General features: G+C 40.8%; 1 protein-coding gene across 1 annotated transcript; it reads left to right on the forward strand.

The window, feature by feature from the left end:
- Positions 1-15,762: 15,762 nt before the first annotated feature.
- LOC147603924 (pentatricopeptide repeat-containing protein At1g11290, chloroplastic-like) lies at positions 15,763-17,517 on the forward strand. Its single transcript, XM_086796341.1, has one exon. It carries the CDS (start codon positions 15,763-15,765, stop codon positions 17,515-17,517), a length of 1,755 nt encoding a protein of 584 aa, XP_086652467.1.
- Positions 17,518-21,174: the final 3,657 nt, after the last annotated feature.

Here is a 21,174-nt window from a genome sequence, read left to right on the forward strand (position 1 = left end):
ACTAGACTTGAATGAGGAGAGAGGAGAGATGAAATATCTCAACTTTTATGATTTTAAAACTCATTTAAGCATGTGTTTTAGGCGCCTCATTGAAGGCCCTCCTTTTCCTTACTGATGTGTCAAAAATGGAATCCTTACACTCAAATTATCTCATATTTTTATATTACTCATAGTTTTTTTACTATTAAACCTTGTACATTTTCAACTCTTAATCTTATGTGAGCATTTTAGGGACTCCCCTTCCTTACATATGTGTCAAATTGAAATCATTATACCCAAAATATCTCATATTTTTAATATTGCTCATAGTTTTTTACTAATAAACCTTGTACATTTTCAACTCTTCATCTTATGTGAAATATGCACCTCCTTTAAAGAACTCCCCTTACTTATATATGTGTCAAAATGGAATCATTATACCCAAAATATCTCATATTTTTAATATTGTTCATAGTTTTTTACTAATAAACCTTGTACATTTTCAACTCTTCATCTTATGTGAGCATTTACTCATTTTTGGTATCTTCTTTTTTACAAATTAGATTTATCTCCTCCCTACACATGGATTGATGCTATTGGCCCATAGGAACCTTAATTGGACCATAATCCAAAGATTTCTGAAAATCTAGACCCTTAGACTAAGGTTCTTTATACCTATTTCTAATTAATTCCAATTGCACATTGGAAAATTCCTTTTGAGTTTCTGTTTCAGGGAACTTATTTTAATAAGATGAGATAATTTTCTATCCAAAAATATTAAAAATCTGAATATTCTCTCTCTAGAATATTTTCTCTCTCTAGTTTAAAACAGTTATAAACAAGGTCTTTATATTTCTGAAGAGGGAATTGATTACAAGGGAAGATACTAGACATTTTGAGAGGCTGGGGAGGAATCTTACAATCTCCTCCTCCAATTTATTGATCTCAGCATTAAACAATGTCAATCTTGCCTGCTCAAGCTTCTTGTGAGATTTGAACCTAAAACATCAATGAAGATTTAAAGCATGCAGCAAAGAAGAAAACCTTATCCCATTAATAAATGATGGCATCATAGCAACCACTCACATTGTTTACAAGATTTCCAAGATATCTACGAGTAAGAGGGTACCATGGCTCTGCACTCTTAGTGTATCTCCTTCTAATCCATGCTATCAATATCCTATCTTTATCAAGCAAATCCTTTTAGTAATCCTCATGATTTGCAGTACAAATGTTTGCACAATTCACTATCTCATCTCGCAAGGTTGTCCCAACCAAAGAATGTGTATTCAAACTAGAAACAAAAGAAAATTTTCTCATTGATGACGAGGACCCAAAAATATACTTTTTTTTAAGTTATCCCATCCATATGTTAGGAGAAACAAGGACACGCCCCATACATATACTCAAAGACAGCCATTTTAGATCCATTGAGCAAACTTCTAAATATATGCATAGTTTGCAAATAAATAAAGTCAAAAACATACTCACTAGTTCATCTTGTAAGCTCGATAGAAGTGCAATCTCACTCACTCTAGTTGGATCTATGATGGTACACAAAACATGGTGATGCTTTTCCCTTGTATTTGAAAATCTCTCTTTTATTTTTCCGCCTTCCAAGCTACGGTACGGTGGTTCCCCTCTCAAACATAAAACATCCTCCCTGACTTGGGTGCACTTTGATCGCTGGAGTATAGCATCTTTTAAATAACTCTTGTTTTGTACTGGCCGCGGTTTTGATAGGATTGAATGCTATTGTTTTTAACTATAATGCAATTTTGTGCTAGCATGTGCTTGTTTGGAATGTCATGCTATGCTTTGGAGTTGTATCAAGTAGTTGGTGGGCAGACGGTGCCATGTGTCAACTAGAATGAAATATCGTGATGGCGAATGCTTGTTTAGAATGTGATGCTATTATTTTCTGTGTGGAGGTTGTTTGACGGGTTTTACTCTGCTTTCCCTTTGCTTGAAAAATCTTGCTCACATAACGTAATCCCCCAGGAGAGAGAGATTAAGGGATGGGGTAAGTATGTGTGTTGTGTTGGGGTGGGGAGAGAGATAGAGATAGAGATAGCGATATGGATGGAGTGTGTGTGTGTATGATAGCGAGAATGTTATCCAAATTAACATGCTACCTTGCACAAGAGAGGGAGAGAAGAAATACCACGCAAGGGTTGGTTTGGAGACTAGCACTTAGCCAACCCTAATAAGGGTTAACTCCTTGATGTGAGGCCATTAGGGGCTCACTCCACCTCTACTTGTGCCATTCAAATGGAGCTTCCACAATCTAGGTAGATAGGAGAGAGGAAGGGAACTATGGAAAGCTCTACCTATAATCCATGCCTTTGTGTATGCAAGAGTGATCTCAAGATGAAGATAAGAAGAGGGGGAAGAGAAGGTAATACAAGAATCATCTCCTACATGCACACACCACAATCAAGCAAGCATACATCAACCAATGCAAGCCTACCACCATAGCCACAAGAGAATGACAGTGAGAGTGAGAGTGAGAGAAGGCCGAACTCCATTATGATAAATGGGATTATCCCCTTTTCATATTTCATAAATCACTTATATACATGAGCTCACTTTTTACAATGGCCAACCGCCCATTTAAAATTGGGGGCCCAAAATTGACTTCCTAGCTCTATGTACACCTAGGCTCATTCTTGTGACTGGCATTACATAAGTTGTAAACTCGGTCATCCCATATATCTTCTTCATGAAGCTCTTAGCACAGATACATAATAATGAGTTACAAAAGAAGCATAACCACGCTTGAAAATGATGTTAACTAGTGTGGTCAACATACCCCCTCCCTTATTCAAATCCGTCCTCGGAGCTGGCAAGAGTACTTAGAGGTAGTAGATGGAGTAGGTGTGGATGAAGTCAAACTATGACTCGGGATGAGGGGAGAATTGATGAACGACCTGGTATCTAGTCTAAAAGTGGTCTCCATCATATCTTCAAAGGTCTGTAAACACCAGACAGACATCCATTGGATGTGCTCATAGTAGCCAAATAACTACTTCAAGGTGGGGCCTTTGGTGAGGTTGAAGGCGAGGCCTTCGTTGCCCTCATGGTAGTGGTTCCAACCCGAGAAGGCTTCCAGAAGTATGGTACTGAGGTGGAAGAAGGGTATGGTGGCCACAATCATTGGATTAGGCACCTGCACCATGCTATTGAGAGTAGGAGGCTAGTAGTTAGGCAAGGGTAAAAGCTCAAGAGGAAAAATTACAATAGTTCGTCTAGGCAGAGAGAAAAGAGTCAGTGAAATGGAAGTGGTGGGCCCCTTTTTTATAGATTATTTCTAGGAAGGGTATGGTCGTGGCTTCAGGAAGGTACGGGCATGGCTTTGTGAAGGTACAACCATCGGGCTAAAGAAAGGTACAGACATGGCGGCTTAAGCTGCTGAGAAGGGTACGGTCATGACTTCAAAAGAGTATGAGCGTGGCTTATGAAGGTATGACCATGGCTTAGTCTATTGAGAAGGGTATGACCATGGCTTCAAAAGCATATAGGCATGCCTTAGATTTTTTGACAAGAGAACATCCATGTCTTAGCAGAAGAAGGTACGGTCATGGCTTTGTGTGTGAAGGTACGATCATGTCTTCAGGAGTGAATGGACATGGCTTTATGATGGTACGGTCGTGTCTTAATGCCTTGTTTTTGGCACCCTGTAAATAGGCTTTTTACCCTAAGGCTATGTAGCCACCACCCCATTGCGGGTTTTGTATTGATTCCTTGCCTAGTTTGCTAGAGTGAGAAGGCAACTCCAATTTGGTTTTAGCGACGGTTTGTATCTCCATCGAAAGATGGGAGGCTTCCATGGAGGGAGCCACTAGGGTTGGACAAGCCAGAGGTTGAGAAGGGGTGCACCGAGGAAGTCGGATGATAAGGGGTGGGGGAGTAGCCGAAGTCAAAGGTACGTCACTAGAAGTGATAGTAAATGCATATTCCTAGGATATGGTGACAGAGGTGAAATGGGGTATAGACTTTGGGATCTCGTGAAAAGAAAGATGAAGGTTGGATGGTTAAGGCCCTTCCATTGAAATTTGGGTGATTCCGGAAGCACGGGGGTAGGAATGGTATATCTTAGGGCGTCGAGGGACCCAAATTTTCTAATTGCCTTCATAGAAGTGTTAAGCTTGGAGGAGAGGCTTGGGGACCCACCTATAAGTCATTGTGGAGCAAGGTCGAGATTTTGGCGAGGTTTGTTCAGTTTTGTGGAAGGGTTTTGCACCAGAGGTACCTTGTGGGCTTGTGGTTGTCAAATTGGGGGTCGTCAATAGGTACGAGGAGCTGATTTTGTCGAGGCATGAATTTGGGAAGTGGATCTGTGGGGAATCCATAGAGTTGTAGCACCTTCATAATATCCTTGGGTTGCAAAAGGAGTGTCTTTGGCACTTAGTTATTAGTGGGGTTGGTTTTGGTAGTGGGGTTAGTAGCAGTGGTGGCTTCTTTGATGCGGGTTTGCATAGCTACTACAGAGTTGGGTGTTGATGAGCGTTCGTGAGGCAATTGGGTATTCATAATGGGGAGAGGCCTCTTTTTGGGCGTCATGGTTCTATGTTGGTCAGATAGCAAAGTGATGGTGGTGGTTAGTGGAGGGGGGCGAGAACAAGGGTTCTTCATATGTTATCCGGAGGCTAGTTTTTACAGGGTGGCCATTCTTGCATCCCAATAAATTTGGCACTAGTTGTGTCCCATCCATCCATGCCGCCCTAGAAGGATTTCTTAGCTCATGCTTCCTTATTGCCAATGTGGAACAAATTTGTGATTGTGCCTAAACATTTAACCGATTGGCAACCAATAGTGACCATGGGGGCTGGGGTGTTCATTAATGAGGGCCTCCCGAGGGCGAGCCATGTGTCATAGGACATGAGATTATGATTTTCTCATGTATAACCAAGAGCTAATTTTTGGGTGAAACTCATCGGGGTGGTCATTCCTAAACCACAACCGAGCGGGTTTCACTTCCCATTCTTCTTCGTTGAGGTCTACTACTTGGGCCATGTTGACCACGATGTTTTTTCCTCGAAGTGTTGCTTTTCGCTCTTTGGTTTCTTGTTAGGCTATTTCTTTCATCTCTTCATGCTATTTCTTGTGTTTTTTTAGCATGAATGGCTCTCAGTGTGGTTTCATTGAGTGGACCATAGTAGCATTTTACTATTAAAGTATCTTGCCATCTTGACACCATCGAGCGTTTCAATGTGCACTACGCCTTAGTGACTAGGAAAGGTCCTAAGCCTCTAAATTTAAGTTTCTTTTTATGGTTTTTTGTGATGTAGACGAGGACTGGTCATGTTGCCCTCACTCATTTGTTTGTCTTTGAGTTGGTGTGTCAAACCACTATTTACGCCTTAGTTTTTCTACAATCATATTGTATACAACAAGGAGACATGTTTCATTGAGCCTTCCAAGTTCAAAAAGGTGATAGACCAGGACATTGCTCGTGAGTTTCTACTACATCATAATTCTCAAGCTGGGTACCAAGAACTCCATAGGCATGACTGCTTTAGTACCATGGGTTAAACTAAAGGGTGTCACGTTTGTGGCTATCCTCCTGTAGGATGTGCGATATACCTAGAGTGTGGCAGGAAATTTCTGTTCCCAATCATTGTGGGCTGGTCTCAACCATTTGGTCAAGATGGCATAAAGGACTTTATTTGTGCTCTCAACTTGACCATTGGCTTGGAGATAATAGAGGGAGGATTTCATGTGGGTGTCTAGGAATTCTTGTTAACAAGAATTGTATCGCTTGATTGACAAAGTGTGTGCCATTGTCACTCACGAGCTCAAGAGGGCACCCAAAGCGGGTGATCACTAATTCATAAAAGAATTTAGTAGTGGATCTCATGTCAGCTTTGCGGGTAGCCCTAGCTTCGACCCATTTAGTGCAATAGTTCATGGCCATTATGATGTATCAAGCTTAAGTGTAATGGGTCCTATGAAATCAATGCCCCACTTCTCAAATGGTTGTAAGGACACGACAGGGTTCAGGGACATGATGTCCTTAAAGTGTGGGCTTGCCACTCATTGGCATTCATCCTTGGGGGTTCACTATATGTAAACTCTCTATATCATGTGCGTTCAAGCCCTAATTGAAAAACCCCTTATCTGTAAATTCTTCATGAATAAAACAAACCTTTTATCTATTCAATCTGTAAATACCCCCTTTAAATGGTACCCTTATGTATGTAATCAATGTGTAAAAAAGGGATTTAAAAAACCCCTTCCGTTGAACCCACGTGCTACGGTTACATATTTATTAGTGACCCCTCCCCCCCCTCGAGCATTCATCGTATCATTTGACATATTCCACCATGTCTTCCATTAAGGTGGGCCACCATAGCCCTGTTGTGAGGACTTTGTGGGCAGTGATGTCTGTTGTGCAAAGTGTGCTCCAGTGCTAACGGAGTGGGGTCTGCTCTAAAAGGAAGGCATATTCATCTTTGGGGACATAGTGTCTTATGATCCTATCCTTCCCTTACCTGTAGAGTTGTCCAGCAGCGTGATGAATTGGTAGGGAAAACCTTTTTAATGAGGCATCTTGCTCAGTCTGAGGATAGGAAGGAGGGTCGACTTGCCATGTCCCTAGGAACGGGTGTAGTTTCTTGAGCTGGATCACCCTTGTTTATTTTGAGGCTCTTCCAAGTATAGGGTATTAGAATCTAGACTTCTGTGTCTGTCCTTTTCGGGCGATCATCTCCTAGGTTTTTGAGATACTACACACCTGGGTCTCCCTAGTGGGGGTATCTACAGTAGTTGGTGCTGCCACTCAAGGGGGTCTCTGAGGGGGTTCTCAGCCTGGAAAACCTCTATTATATTTATGAGCTTCCTCAATTAGTCTTATGTCGAAAATTGGGGGGCATGGTTCAAGGTATGCCATCAGGGGCTCATCCTCTAGTTGGGCTTGAGAGTCCCTAACCAACTCTTGAGCTGTTTTTAGCCTTTCCTTTTCTTCAATGGGGTTAGAGTATTCAGCTAACTTCCTGGGCACTATTTAGGATTAATCACTTCTCTAGCTCCCCCGGTTGAAGGTAGCAGTTCCTTCTTTGAGGTTGATGCATTGGTGGTTGTCTCGTCTTCATACCCGCTCTTTATGACCACACGGCTATCCCTTTTGCCTATCTTTGTGGCCTTTTTCTTTTGCGACGAGTGCCTTGTTACACATGGTTGTTATGGGACATCCCTATGGGATAGAACTTTGTGTGTCCCGGGTGTCCCTGATTTGCGAGGTTGATGTTGTAGCAGTGTGAGCTGCAACCCTTCTTCTACTTTGCATTCTGGTAACTGCATTAAAAGGGACCGTGTGGATGAAGCCATCTCTTACACTTAGCAAATTAATGCTGGTGCTAGGATGAGCTTCATGGGATTTTCTTGATGTGCCTGCCCTCAGTGGAAAGTCCTTATACATATGGTCAATTTCGCACCCTATGCATAAAGGGGTTAAGGTGAAGTACTCACAAGAGTACTTGCCATCCCATTTTTGACCGGACACTCAGCTACTCAGTGAGGTCCTGCACAATGATAGCATTACATGGGTGGCCGTTTAGCCACATTTCTCAAGTCCCATCCCCATGGAGTGGGGGTAGCTAGGTATACAGGGTACATCTGGTCTCCAGTGACTTAGGATCTAGGAGGGTGGACTGTTTGATTCAAGGGGCTCGAAGGCGGTTCCTTCAGTGGCTTCTTCCTTATCACCTTCTTCAAAGATTTCAGTCAAGGAGGTTAACTGACAAATGAGGGTGATTTGAGGTAATGGGGGTTGTGGTGGAAGTACAAGGGGTGGTAAGGGAACTTTTGGTACCCTAAAGTTGCCTAGGGTTTGCTGACAAGTAGGGCTCGAGCTAGGGCTCGGGCTTGAGTAGCTCTTTACTCGTCGTAGAAATTTACAATTTCATGATTTCCTTATCTTTTGCAATAAGAGCAATAGAGAGTGGGATAGGGCCTCAAAATGTGGGCACTCCATGCTAGTATGGTTAGCTCGACAAATCGGGCACCACACTAACTCCCTCTTTGGGTAAAGACGGGGTTGGCTAACTCAATCCCGACCTTGGCTGGTTCTCCAATGTTGGGTCATTTATTGCATCAAGGCCATGACCAACTATTCAACTTGTTGTCTTAAGAAGAACTCCTTGCCTTTCCCATTAGATCTTGTGCGAGTAGTTTTGAAGGAAGTCTCGGCACGTAGTTCTTGGAAATGCATTCCCTTGAAATTATCCTCAAAGTCCATAGCACTCTTGCATCATTTCTCAAAGAAGGTGAGGGCTAGAGCGTATGAGTTGTACAAGGGTACATTCTCAAGGCCTTCGAGGAATCTCCCAATCAGCCTTCCATCTAAGAACTTGTCTTGGTCACTACAATGGGAATGGAGATATTTCACCTGGTTGATATAGTCTCGGATGGTTTCTCCATCCTTTTGTTTCACATTGTGTAGTTGCTCAACTGGGCTCCATCGGGTTCCTTGTCGGTCGTATCCAACTTTGAAGGCCTCTTTCAAGGCTTCAAAGGTGGCCTTATCCTCAACTTTTAGTGATCCAAACCACTGCAGGCTTTTCCATCTAAGGTGAGGCCGAAGGCACTTACCTGAACTTGGTTGTTCATGTGGCCAAATGCCTCACAAATCTGATTAAACATTTATAAATGTGGTATGCAATCTCCAGTTCCATCAAACTTGGTGATTAATTTAGAAATGTTGGTTGGTTTGTTTTGCCCTTTGTCTCGACCCTTGTGCTGGTTGAACTGGTGTTGGCGGTGTGATTCTAGAAGCTGCCCCCTCCTCATTTCCATGGCTATCCTCAATATTTTAGGAGTCGGTCGTCCTACCATGGTTGGAGCTGGTGCTGGTTGGGGTGAGATAGCCCGGGGAGCTAGGCCAGGTGGATAATATACCATTGGGGGTCCTTGTCTTAAGAGAGGACTAGTTTGTGCTTTTGTAAGGTTCCATATGGTATCCAGGGTATACCCTATGAGGTGGGTACTATTGGTGGGCAGGTTGATATGATTGGGCTCGGTAGGCTCTCTCTCTTCGATAGGACGTTTCCAAGTCCTAGAGAGCTGGTTCTTGACCTCGCTTTGGCACAAGCCTACGGTCATGGTGTGAGTCAGTCATTCCAGGGTTAGTATGGCCCCCTAAACTGGTGGATCAGTCTGGGTTGGGTTACCTTTTCTTTGCCCTATTTTTGGTATATGGTCTAGAGGTGGCATAACCTCCCTTTCAGGTTGGCATTCCCCTTTTAGGTTGGTGTTCAACACCGTTTGGCTCCACGCTGTGTTGACAAGCAAGGGAGTGTCAGGAGGACTTATGTCATCAAATAGACGATTGTTATTTCCCCGAGCATAAGTGCATGAGTGTGGGAGGTGGTAGTGTTGGAGCCCCCTCTGAATTATTTTTTATTTTTTATTTAAAGTGAAGGTACAGACGTACGTTGGTTAAGGAACACGCGTTCCTTTCGAGAAGGTATGGGCGTGGTTGATCAAGACACAGCCTTACGCTTGTGGAGGACATGGACATGGCTATAGGAAGATGGTACGGGTGTATGCTTCGAGGAACGTACGTGCATGCGCTTTGAGAAAGACACATGTGTGCGCTTGAGAAGGACACATATGGGAGAAGGAACGAGCGTACGCTTTGAGGAAGGAATGAGCATACTCTTGGAAAGGTATGGACATACGCTTGTTGGCTCAGGAAGATCTCTTAATTGTGCAAGGACAACGTGTCCTCTGACAGCCACCCACACTAATATTCTTGAATAATACCCTTTTGATACCCATTTTTAATGCTCTTTATGCCCTTATAAATGCAATTTATTCTCCTTAAATTCTCCTTGCTCATATTAATGAAGCAGATTTGGAAAGATTTTCCCACCAGAAGGAAGGTACGGCCATGGCTAAAGAAGAAACGACCGTGGCTCTGAGAAGCGTACGGCTGTACTCTTCTCAGAAGAGCCAAAATGTGCCTATCCTTCTCCTGAGATTTTGAGTCCTTCCTTGATGATTTTTCATGTTGCCTTGCACAAGAGAGGGAGAGAAGAAGAGAAGGAAGACCATGCAAGGTTCGGTTCGGAGACTAGCACTTAGCCAAACCTAATGCGAGTTAACTCTCCAATGTGAGGCCGCTAAGGGCTCACTCCACCTCCATTTGTGTCACTCAAATGGAGCTTCCACAAGCTAGGTGGAGAGAAAAGAGGAAGGGAGCTATGGAAAGCTCTACCTTTACTCCATGCCTTTGTGTATGCAAGAGTGATCTCAAGAATAAGACAAGAAGAGGGAGAAGAGAGGCAAGATAAGAATCATCACCTACATGCACACACCACAATCAAGCAAGCAGGCATTAATCGAAACAAGCCTACTGCCATAGACACAAGCGTGTGTGAGAGAGAGAGAGAGAGAAGGAAAAACTCAATTGTGATAATGGGATTGTACCCTTTTCATATCTCATAAATCACTTATAAACATGAGCTCACTTTTTACAATGGCCAACCACTCATTTAAAATTGGGGGCCTAAAATTGACTTCCTAGCTCTATGTACACCTAGGCTCATTCCTGTGTGACCAGCATTACACAAGTCGTAAGCTCGGTCATCCCATATATCTTTTTCATGAAGTGCTTAGTGCGATTACATAATAATGAGTTACAAGAAGCGTAACCATACTTGAAATGATGTCAATCAGTGTGGTTAATAGAGAGAGAGAGAGGGGGGGGGGGTTTATGTATGTGTGTGCATGTGCACATGCAAGAGAAAGAGTATGCATGTGTTCATGTATAGAGATATGGGCTTGAGAGAGAGGAAGAGTTTGAGAGAGAGAGAGAGAGAGAGAGAGAGAGAGAGAGAGAGAGAGAGAGAGAGAGAGAGCAAATAACTTTGGGAAATCGCTCACCACTTTTGGCAATCGCTCTCGTCAGATACAACTTATGAAAAAATTGCATTCCCAATGGTAGGAATTGTGGATTGAAGTTCTTATTGTCATTAAATGCTGGGGAGAGGCCTTGGCATGTAATACTTGCTGCATTGATTTATTATGATGATATGGTGGTAAGTGGCTTAACTATAGTGCTTCCTTTAGCATTGCTTGTGTGCATGGACTGATTTATCACAGTGTTTGTTTTGGGGTATCTATTGATAGGTTGCACCTCACGTCTCAATGATTTTATGTAGCCCATGGGTGGCTTTCAAGCTTGTCAGGCTTGGGCTTTCTCAAGTGACCAATCAATATGATTTAACATGGTGTGGCAAGGACAATATCAATTTAAGGCTCTTTTTCTCACATGCTTTTGGTGAATTTTGCATGTGCAATGGTCCAGATTTGATTCTCCAAAAAACTTAGAAGTTACTCACATGTGCTTTGAGAATCACCAATGGGAATGCTCAAGAAAACGAGTGCTTACCAATGGGAATGCTTGAGAACATAAAGACTAGCCACAACTAAAGGCCATTTTCTCTCATGCTTTTGGTGAATTGTATGTGTGATTATCTAATAAACTTAGAAGTTACATGTACTGTGAGAATCCCACCACCAATGGGAATGCTCGAGAATACAAGTGCTTACCATATTATCATATGTTGTATAGCTTTGTGAAATGGGACTATCCTCCACTTTCAACCCTAAAAGTGATCATCTAAATGGGGGAATGCCATACTCTTGGAGAATTTTACATGTGATTCTCCAATAAACTTAGAAGTTACTCACATGTACTGTGAGAATCCCACCACCAATGGGAATGCTCGAGAATACAAGTGTTTACCATATTATCATATGTTGTATAGATCTCTAACATGGCACTATTCTCCACTTTCAACCCTAAAAGTGCTCATCTAAATGGGGGAATGACATACTCTTGTATGATTGTAATTTTAAGGGGAGACTTGTGCCACCTCCCTGCCATACCTTATGTATGGGATTTTTTTCCACTCACACACACAAAAGAAGTGTTTTTCCCATAGTTGGAGAGGGATCAACTTCATCAATGGCATATGCATGGATTCTCAAAGAGGTAATATGTTGATGTGCATGGATTTCCTGAGAGGTGTCTTCTATATCAATGATCGGAGCAAAAAATGAGAAGCATCACCGAAAAAAGGCTAAAGATCTTCTTCTCCATGGTTATGAGGTCTAGACGTTTCCCAAACTCTTTAGTTTCTTATTGTATTATATTGTGCACTACTGCTATATATGTTACCATGTATGTTACTATATGTATATTACCATGTGTATATTATGTATGTATACCATGTATATTTACTTCTATTATTTCATCTCTTTATGTTACGTATGCATACCATGTATATTTAGTTGCATTATTTCATCTCTTTATATTACGTATGTATACCATGTATATATAGTTGCGTTATTTCACCTCTTTATACTTTGTTTGATCTCTTTATATGTACCGTGTATGTATCTTACTTAGTTTCTCCATCTATTTCTTGCTACTATGTATATACATGTACACTACCATCTACATGTATAGTATGTATGTAAATCATCTTTGTTTACTTGCATTATTTATACTTGATACCATGTATGTATCTTACTTGGATTCTCATTAAATTGATCTCAATTTATATATCGTGTGTGAATCTTACGTGGTTTGATGCATCTTCTTATGCTACTATGTATGCATTCTACCATTATATCTTTCCTAGTCCAATCTTTGTATATACATGTTTGATACATTCATTATTATATAGAATTTTCATGTCCCTTTGCACATTAACTCTATTCAAATGCATCATGTCATTAGAGCTTGTATGTTGATCCTTTTTCAAGTCTATTTGGTTTTTGTGATGCATGAAGTGTTGAAATGTACACTATCCAATGAAAGCTGTATGCTACATAGTTTCAGTGAGCTGAGAGGGCAATGATCCTACAGCAGTAGAGAAACTAAAAGAAAAAAAAACATATTTTGGAATCCTTAGGAGTAAGCATTAAAGTTAGGCTTTTTCTTGTTTTAATAGGTTTCTTTTTATGGTTCTGTCAATGGATCCTTCTCCTATGGGTGATGGAATATAAGAAACATTTTCTCTTACAAGAGAGAAAAGAGAGGGGGAGAGAGGGAGAGAGGGGAGGGGGGGGGACTTTACCCGTTCTTGTGATGTGTTGAACATTCTCTCTCCCCCACTCTCTCCCCTCCATCTCTTTGTGTGTCAAGTTTTTCTTGTGGTTTTTTACTTTGAGAGTTGATATCACTTTTAAAAAAAAATCCACAAAAGTAGGTGTTCCTTTCATGCCGTCGCTACATGACAACCTATTGTGCTAGAGGAGTGGTCTTTTGCATTCTTTATACACTTCTATTTTTTAAAAAAACTTAACTTCAATTTCTGTGCTACAAAAAACTACTATCCAAGCACACTAGTTATTCTGTCATATTTTCCTTTCTATACAATATGCACCCAAAATAATTTTATGGGTATCGTTTATTAATGAACATGATTTTTAATTGTTGGAGAACATGATTTTTGAAGGTTGGAGACACACGTTAGGTTCGTTCTACATTTTTTTATGTAAAAAATGGGTTAGCATGCTTGAACACATGGTTATATTAATTTCTTTTTCATGTAAACCACGTGTTAGCATGCTTGAACACGTGTTGGCATGCTTGAACACATGGTTATATTAATTTCTTTTCAATTTATGGTGCTGTTGGCTCGTTGGTTGGTGGTCACCCTGCTGTGGTGGTCTTCTTCATCACACGGATGGGAGCTCCTACTCCTGGTGTGGTTCTCCCTCTTCCATTGGCCATTGGATGGGAGCTGCTGCAGCTCCTTGCATGTTCATGAAAAGTGTTGGTCCATGCAATCTTACTTGCATGGTTGTTAACTGTTTTCATGGTCATCAAGTGTGTGTTTGCTGTTGATTTACTGTGAAAGCGCTTCAGATGTTCATTATACGCCATTTTCTGCTTGGTTTGAAACATGGTCGTCAACTGTGAAAGATTTGATGCTTGCATGGCGTGAGTTGGCGTGTTTATTTATGGTAATGTAAATTTTAACTCTGTGCATTTACTATAATGTAAATTTCTTCTTCTGATTGGTAGCGCTTCCGATCTCGATGGTAGGCCGTTTTTTGCTTAGTTCAAAAACGTTGGTTTAATTTGTTTGTTCGTCTATGAAAGTCATCATTTATGGTATGGTAGGCCATCCCAAAAGCTTCCTTCATTCTCCACCATCTTGTTTCTATTTTGGTATTGCTTTCGTATGCATGTTTGCCATGGATGCCAAGCAGCGAGATTGGTATACTGTTCGTGTCCGTTGCTATGCTCTTGTATATCTTCTTTGCTTCTTTCCATCTCTACAAGGTTAATTCTACCATCATATTTCTTTTTCGGTACTGCTTGCATGCATACATATGTATGTTCTACACTGCCATGGATCTCAAGCATTGATCGGTGTACTGTTCTTGTCCGTTGGTAAGTTATTGTATATCTTCCTTGCTTTTTTACATCTCTGTAAGGTTAATTTTTTCATCATTTTTTTGGGTATTGCTTACATATGCATGCATGCATATATATGCATGTTTCTACACTGCCATCGATGTCAAGGAGCGATTGGTATACTGTTCATTTGCCTCTTTGTATAGTGTCAAGTATGTAGTATGGTTGACGGTACGTACTTCTTTTAACATGTATGTGTGTTGGTGTGATGTTTGTTAGCTATTCGTTTATTTTTTTAATGCCATACCATGTTCTAGATGTTCTGAGTTCTAGTATTCTTCTCCTATATGTAGCATGTATGCTTACCATTGTCGCAGATCAGAGTTGTGTCTTGTGGCATTGTTTTCCTGGATGCTATGGTGCTTATTTAATGAGCCGTTCTTCTAGTTTCTTTAGTACTAATGAGCTCCACTGCTTTCAGTTAATAAATAGGGTGCAGTGATCATTCTTTGTTCTCATGATGGCTCCTAAAAGAAGACCTTTCAACGACATCAACAATGTTATGAAAGTTGATCGATGACCATGTTCTTCATCTATTCTATGTCGCCACATAGATGATCATCATTCTTCTCCTCCCTTACTGTGTGATGAGGATCAACCTTCTACATCCACTCTACCTAGGGGTGAAGTGCCTTGTAGAATCGTAATGCGGCTTGTTTGCAGTTCGCAATCGCCGTGCTTTAAAGGAGAAAGCCTGTTCGTCAAGTTTGTATATCTTCCTTGTTCTGTTTTTAATACTGAAATTGAACTTTTAACTTGTTTTCATGTGCTGCATATTACAAGTTTCATATGGTTGATATTTCTTCTTCTGTAGGATCTTCTGAAGCTGAAAAGAAAGGTAAGAAGGCACCACTTGTACCTTCTGTGCAACCATTAACTAATGATAGAAACAATGACTATGAGCCCCTTGTCCATAAGATTCCCAGTTTCCCAACAGATAAAAGAACGAAAATGTTCGAAGTCTCTATGACTGTGGCTATAAGAAACAGAGAGATCAATGTTTGCTCGTGGGAACCACTCGAAGAATTCGTGAGGATGGAATGCCTTAAGGGTTCGTTCGCCCTTGAGAGAGGAGGTAATCTAAATCATCTCCATTTTCAAACGGTCATTACTTTGATGGCCCCTTAGCTTATCAGCATTGCCAAAGCCAGTAGACGGTACTTGGGGTGGGTTTTCTGTTGAGGGTGCTATAGTCATGTGTAGAGGCGTACCCAACACATTCCAAGCTTGCTTTCTATACAGTTTGGTCTCGCTCTCAAAGGCTTTGATGGCATGATCAGTGGGCGCATCGTCTGCAAGCGCAGGGTTAGCAGGACAATGGCAAGCCAGCTTGTTCCATCGGAATGTTCCGAGGGCTTATCCAAACGCTGTGCGAGACGGGTCAGCTGGACAAGGCGCTGGATGTGCTTTCTCGCATGGAAACAGCCCCCTCCACCCACACCTACCTCTGTCTCCTTAAGGCATGCACCAACGGCAAGGCCCTCGCCCAAACCAAGCAAGTCCGTGCCCATCTCGCCCAACACAGCGCCCATCTCACCGGTCTTCTGGGTGACTACTTGGTGGTGACCCTTGCCAAATGCGGTGCCATAGAAGACGCCCTCCTCACATCCCACTCACTGCCTTGTCGTACCGTCTACTCCTGGACCGCCATCATCTCTGCTTATGTCGACCATGGCTGTCCGAATGAAGCCCTCAGAATGCATCAATGCATGCAACAGGATGGCATAGAACCGGATCGTTATACCTTTGTCAGCCTCTTCAAAGCTTGTGGCCGCATACCCGACCTCGAACAGGGCAAGTATCTTCATGCGGAAGCATGCATGAAAGGGTTCACATCAGATGTCTTTGTTGGCAGCACCCTTGTGAGCATGTATGGCAAGTGTGGGGCCATTGCAGAAGCAGAGCATGTCTTCGGTGGATTGTCCAATCACACCGTCGTGTCCTGGAATGCAATGCTCTCAGCATATGTTGAGCATGGCCATGGAGAGAAGGCTTTACAGTTGTATTTGCAGATGCAGGAGGAAGGGGTGAGGCCATACCACTTGACATCTGTCATTGCCCTTCAAGCATGTGCGGTCCTTGCTGAAAAGCAAAAAGCTCTTCTTGGCAAGGGGTGCACAAACAAAGTTGCAACTCTAGAAATAGGACAGGCATTACATGCTGATGCCCGTAGAAAAGGGTTCACATCAGATATCTTTGTTGGCAGTGCCCTCGTGGCTATGTACGGTAAGTGTGGGTCCATTCTAGAAGCAGAGCATGTATTTGCCTTGCTGCCAGAGCATAATCTTGTGTCATGGACTGCGATGCTCTCAACATATGTTGAGCAGGGCTACGGAGAGAAGGCTTTACGGTTGTATAGACAGATGGAAAAGCTGGGTGTGACTTGGGATCATGTTACACTAACCTGCATTCTGCAAGCTTGTAGTGCAACCGGCAGCTTGGAGACATGCAAACAGCTTCACTTTGGCATTGTGTCTGCTGGGTATGATCATATTTCCTCGGTGGCAGCCACTTTAATTCATACGTATGGGAGTTGTGCAAGCATGCTAGATGCACAGGCCTTTTTTGATAGACTTTCAGAGCCCACTATTGTATTATGGAATGCATGCATTGCTGGTCATGCAGGAGAAGGAAATTCTTTAGCATGTCTGCACATGTTTGAGAAATTAAAACTTGCAGGTATTCAGCCTGATGGTGTAACATTCAATTCAGCTCTCTCAGCTTGTAGTCATTCAGGCCTTGTTGTCAAAGGTTGTGAGTGCTTTGAATCCATGAGCAGATATTATGACATAAGTCCAGACTTGAAGCATTATGGTGCCATGCTGGACCTCCTTGGACGTGCAGGGGACTTCAAGATGATAGGGAGTGTGTTAGGGAGGGTGCCGATGCTTGCTGATCTGAGCATATGGTTGTGCTTGCTGGGTGCATGTCGTGCACATGGCAATATAGAGCTAGCAAAGCAGGCATTTGATCATGCTGTGGCCCTGCAGCCCAAGCAGGATACTGCATATGTTGTGATGTCAAATATGTATGCTGATGCTGGGCTGTGGGAATGTGCAGTTGAGATAGAAAATTCTAGACAGAAACATAACGTGTGAAGGAAGGCTGGTCAGATTTTGGTCAGGTGTAGGGTATCAAAAGTACTACACACTGAGGGAAAAGCTGAAGGAGAGAGGGTATAATTTACACATTAAGCAAATTTTTGGTGATTTTGCAGATGAGTTAATAATGCCGGTCCTTGTGTGGGCGTTTGAAAAAGCTGCCCATAAGCATTTGTCGGGCCATGTAATGTACAACATACACATGGGAAATTATACATATTCATGGGAACATTAGTTTTTTCAAAGAGGAACACACATGCATATATAGAGATTGTTGGAATGCTATCAGGTTGATATCTTTGCTTTAGAACCGGGCGATCGTGGTAATTCAGTTCACTGCTTTAAGGGTGGTAAATCTTCATTTGGAGCTAACTTTTAAGTCCCAGAGACCAGAAAATTTGGATGTTGAAGCACTCTAAAAATAACAAAGTACTGGTGTTGTGATCCCTATGTCTGGCTACAATTGGTGATGGACATCAGGACAAGCTTCCAAATCAAACACCTCCTACTCTTGGTGCCTTTGTGCATACTTCAAAGAAGAGTAATAGAAGATCTACTAGGGAGTCCTGTATTTGTAAGTCTTGGTATGTGGGACAACAGTTGTCATATCCAGGAGCATTTGTCATGACTACCGAGGAGTCAGACCATTGTGAGCCCTAGTGTATGAAGGGACAAGGTCATTCAGTGAGGGTCAGCGGAGGGGTTGAAATCCAGGCAGCATGGGATTCATGCGTGTGGTAGGGAACCAGGACCTGGAGACATTGTGACCTATGAGAATGTGCAGGTGGAGAGCTGTATGTTTGTTGCATCCATGCAAAGGGCCTATTTTATTTATCTTTTGCTTTACCATAGTCTTCAGTAGAGAGCAGCTGTGGAGACGCCTTGATTTACTGTAGCTCAGACTACTTATATAGAGATGATTGCCAGTGTGTGTTAGTTTGCTCATGTAGAAGCACTAACTAGGCTTGCTATTTATTCTACTCTAATCCTACCCTAATTAACTATGTTAAATTTTTTTATATCATTTAACCATATAGAAAACCCACCTCGCAACTAGCAAAGAATTGAAGTCTACATAGCAAGTTAGAATACCTATATAAGAAATATAACTTTCCTCTAGTAAACCAGTGATCTCTATACAACAAAAAATGGTAATATCTCAACTCACGGTGTACATAACTTTTATATGATCTTTAACTAAAGATTTCAATCTTCATAAAAGAAATTGAGTATATTAGTATTAGAAAAGCAATCAATCTACATCAATCAAATATTCATTATATTTTTAAAAAGGTTTTAAATTTAGAATTAACAAGCTCTAAGTAAAAAACTTGTATTTTTCTTGTAAATAATATGTATCCAAATACAAGAAAGGATATTTGACCTCACAAAATTGATATATATTATCAAAGACTAGTTATTTTTTTTCATAACAATAATAATATTTATATTAGAAACTTTTTAGTACCAATACTACTTACCATATTTTTCAAGGGAAAAAAATTCATACATATGAAATTTACTTATGCTGTTATAATTTACAAGTTTGGGCATGTCTATTCTCAACTTAAGTAATTATCTCACAAAACCTTGCTTCAGTTTACTGTGTTCTCTCTCTCTCTCTCTCTCTCTCTGTCTCTTTCTCTTTCTCTCACACACACACATTAAGATAAAATCACATATATATATATATATATATTAGAGAAATATGTGCAAAGAGAGAAAGAGAGAGAGAGAGAGAGAGAGAGAGAGAGAGAGAGGATGAGCAAGAGCATAGAGCGATAATGATAGGAAGGCATAGAGCGATAATGATAGGCAGTCTAAACAATAAACCTTGAATCCTAAACCCTAAATCTTGGATCCCAAAGCTTAAACCCCTACAACTCTAAACTATAAACCCTAAATCCTAGATCCTAAACCCTAGACCCTAAACCCTAAACTTTATATGTGAATCCCTAAATCCTATATCCAAAAATCCAAAAACCCCTACAACTCAAAACCCTAGATCCTAAACCCTAAACTTTATATGTGAATCCCAAAACCCAAAACCCAAACCCAAAACCCAAAATCCAAAACCCAAAACCCAAACCCCTAAATCTTATACCCCAAAACCCTAAATCTTCGACCCCAAACAATAGCCCTTGAAACTTCCTTCAAAGGAGCATATGGGCATGGGGATTTGCCATCTATTGTATCACTTCAGTAATACAATATTCTTATCTATCTCTATTATTGTGTAATTTGAATTTTAAAGTTGTGTTGTGAAAGGTCCTACTTCTTGCGAGTGTTCTCTTGTATACACTGCACGTTGTATTCTCTTAGATGGTATCATAGCTCTAGCTCAATACAAAACTTCTTTTCTAATTGCTACCTAGCAGTCTCTTAGAGAAATGAAATTTTATGTAAGACCCCACCCACCACTATAGATATTCCTGTATTTGTAAGTCCTGTATTTGTAAGTCCTGGGGTTGAAATCCAGGCAGCATGGGATTCATGCGTGTGGTAGGGAACCAGGACCTGGAGACATTGTGACCTATGAGAATGTGCAGGTGGAGAGCTGTATGTTTGTTGCATCCATGCAAAGGGCCTATTTTATTTATCTTTTGCTTTACCATAGTCTTCATTAGAGAGCAGCTGTGGAGACGCCTTGATTTACTGTAGCTCAGACTACTTATATAGAGATGATTGCCAGTGTGTGTTAGTTTGCTCATGTAGAAGCACTAACTAGGCTTGCTATTTATTCTACTCTAATCCTACCCTAATTAACTATGTTAAATTTTTTTATATCATTTAACCATATAGAAAACCCACCTCGCAACTAGCAAAGAATTGAAGTCTACATAGCAAGTCAGAATATCTATATAAGAAATATAACTTTCCTCTAGTAAACCAGTGATCTCTATACAACAAAAAATGGTAATATCTCAACTCACGGTGTACATAACTTTTATATGATCTTTAACTAAAGATTTCAATCTTCATAAAAGAAATTGAGTATATTAGTATTAGAAAAGCAATCAATCTACATCAATCAAATATTCATTATATTTTAAAAAAGGTTTTAAATTTAGAATTAACAAGCTCTAAGTAAAAAACTTGTATTTTTCTTGTAAATAATATGTATCCAAATACAAGAAAGGATATTTGACCTCACAAAATTGATATATATTATCAAAGACTAGTTATTTTTTTTTCATAACAATAATAATATTTATATTAGAAACTTTTTAGTACCAATACTACTTACCATATTTTTCAAGGGAAAAAAATTCATACATATGAAATTTACTTATGTTGTTATAATTTACAAGTTTGGGCATGTCTATTCTCAACTTAAGTAATTATCTCACAAAACCTTGCTTCAGTTTACTATGTTCTCTCTCTCTCTCTGTCTCTTTCTCTTTCTCTCACACACACACATTAAGATAAAATCATATATATATATATATATATATATTAGAGAAATATGTGCAAAGAGAGAGAGAGAGAGAGAGAGAGAGGATGAGCAAGAGCATAGAGCGATAATGATAGGAAGGCATAGAGCGATAATGATAGGCAGTCTAAACAATAAACCTTGAATCCTAAACCCTAAATCTTGGATCCCAAAGCTTAAACCCCTACAACTCTAAACTATAAACCCTAAATCCTAGATCC

This window comes from Cibotium barometz, chromosome 63, assembly GCF_041138505.1.
Source record: "Cibotium barometz isolate CiBa-2024 chromosome 63, ASM4113850v1, whole genome shotgun sequence".
NCBI classification, from domain to species: domain Eukaryota; kingdom Viridiplantae; phylum Streptophyta; class Polypodiopsida; order Cyatheales; family Cibotiaceae; genus Cibotium; species Cibotium barometz.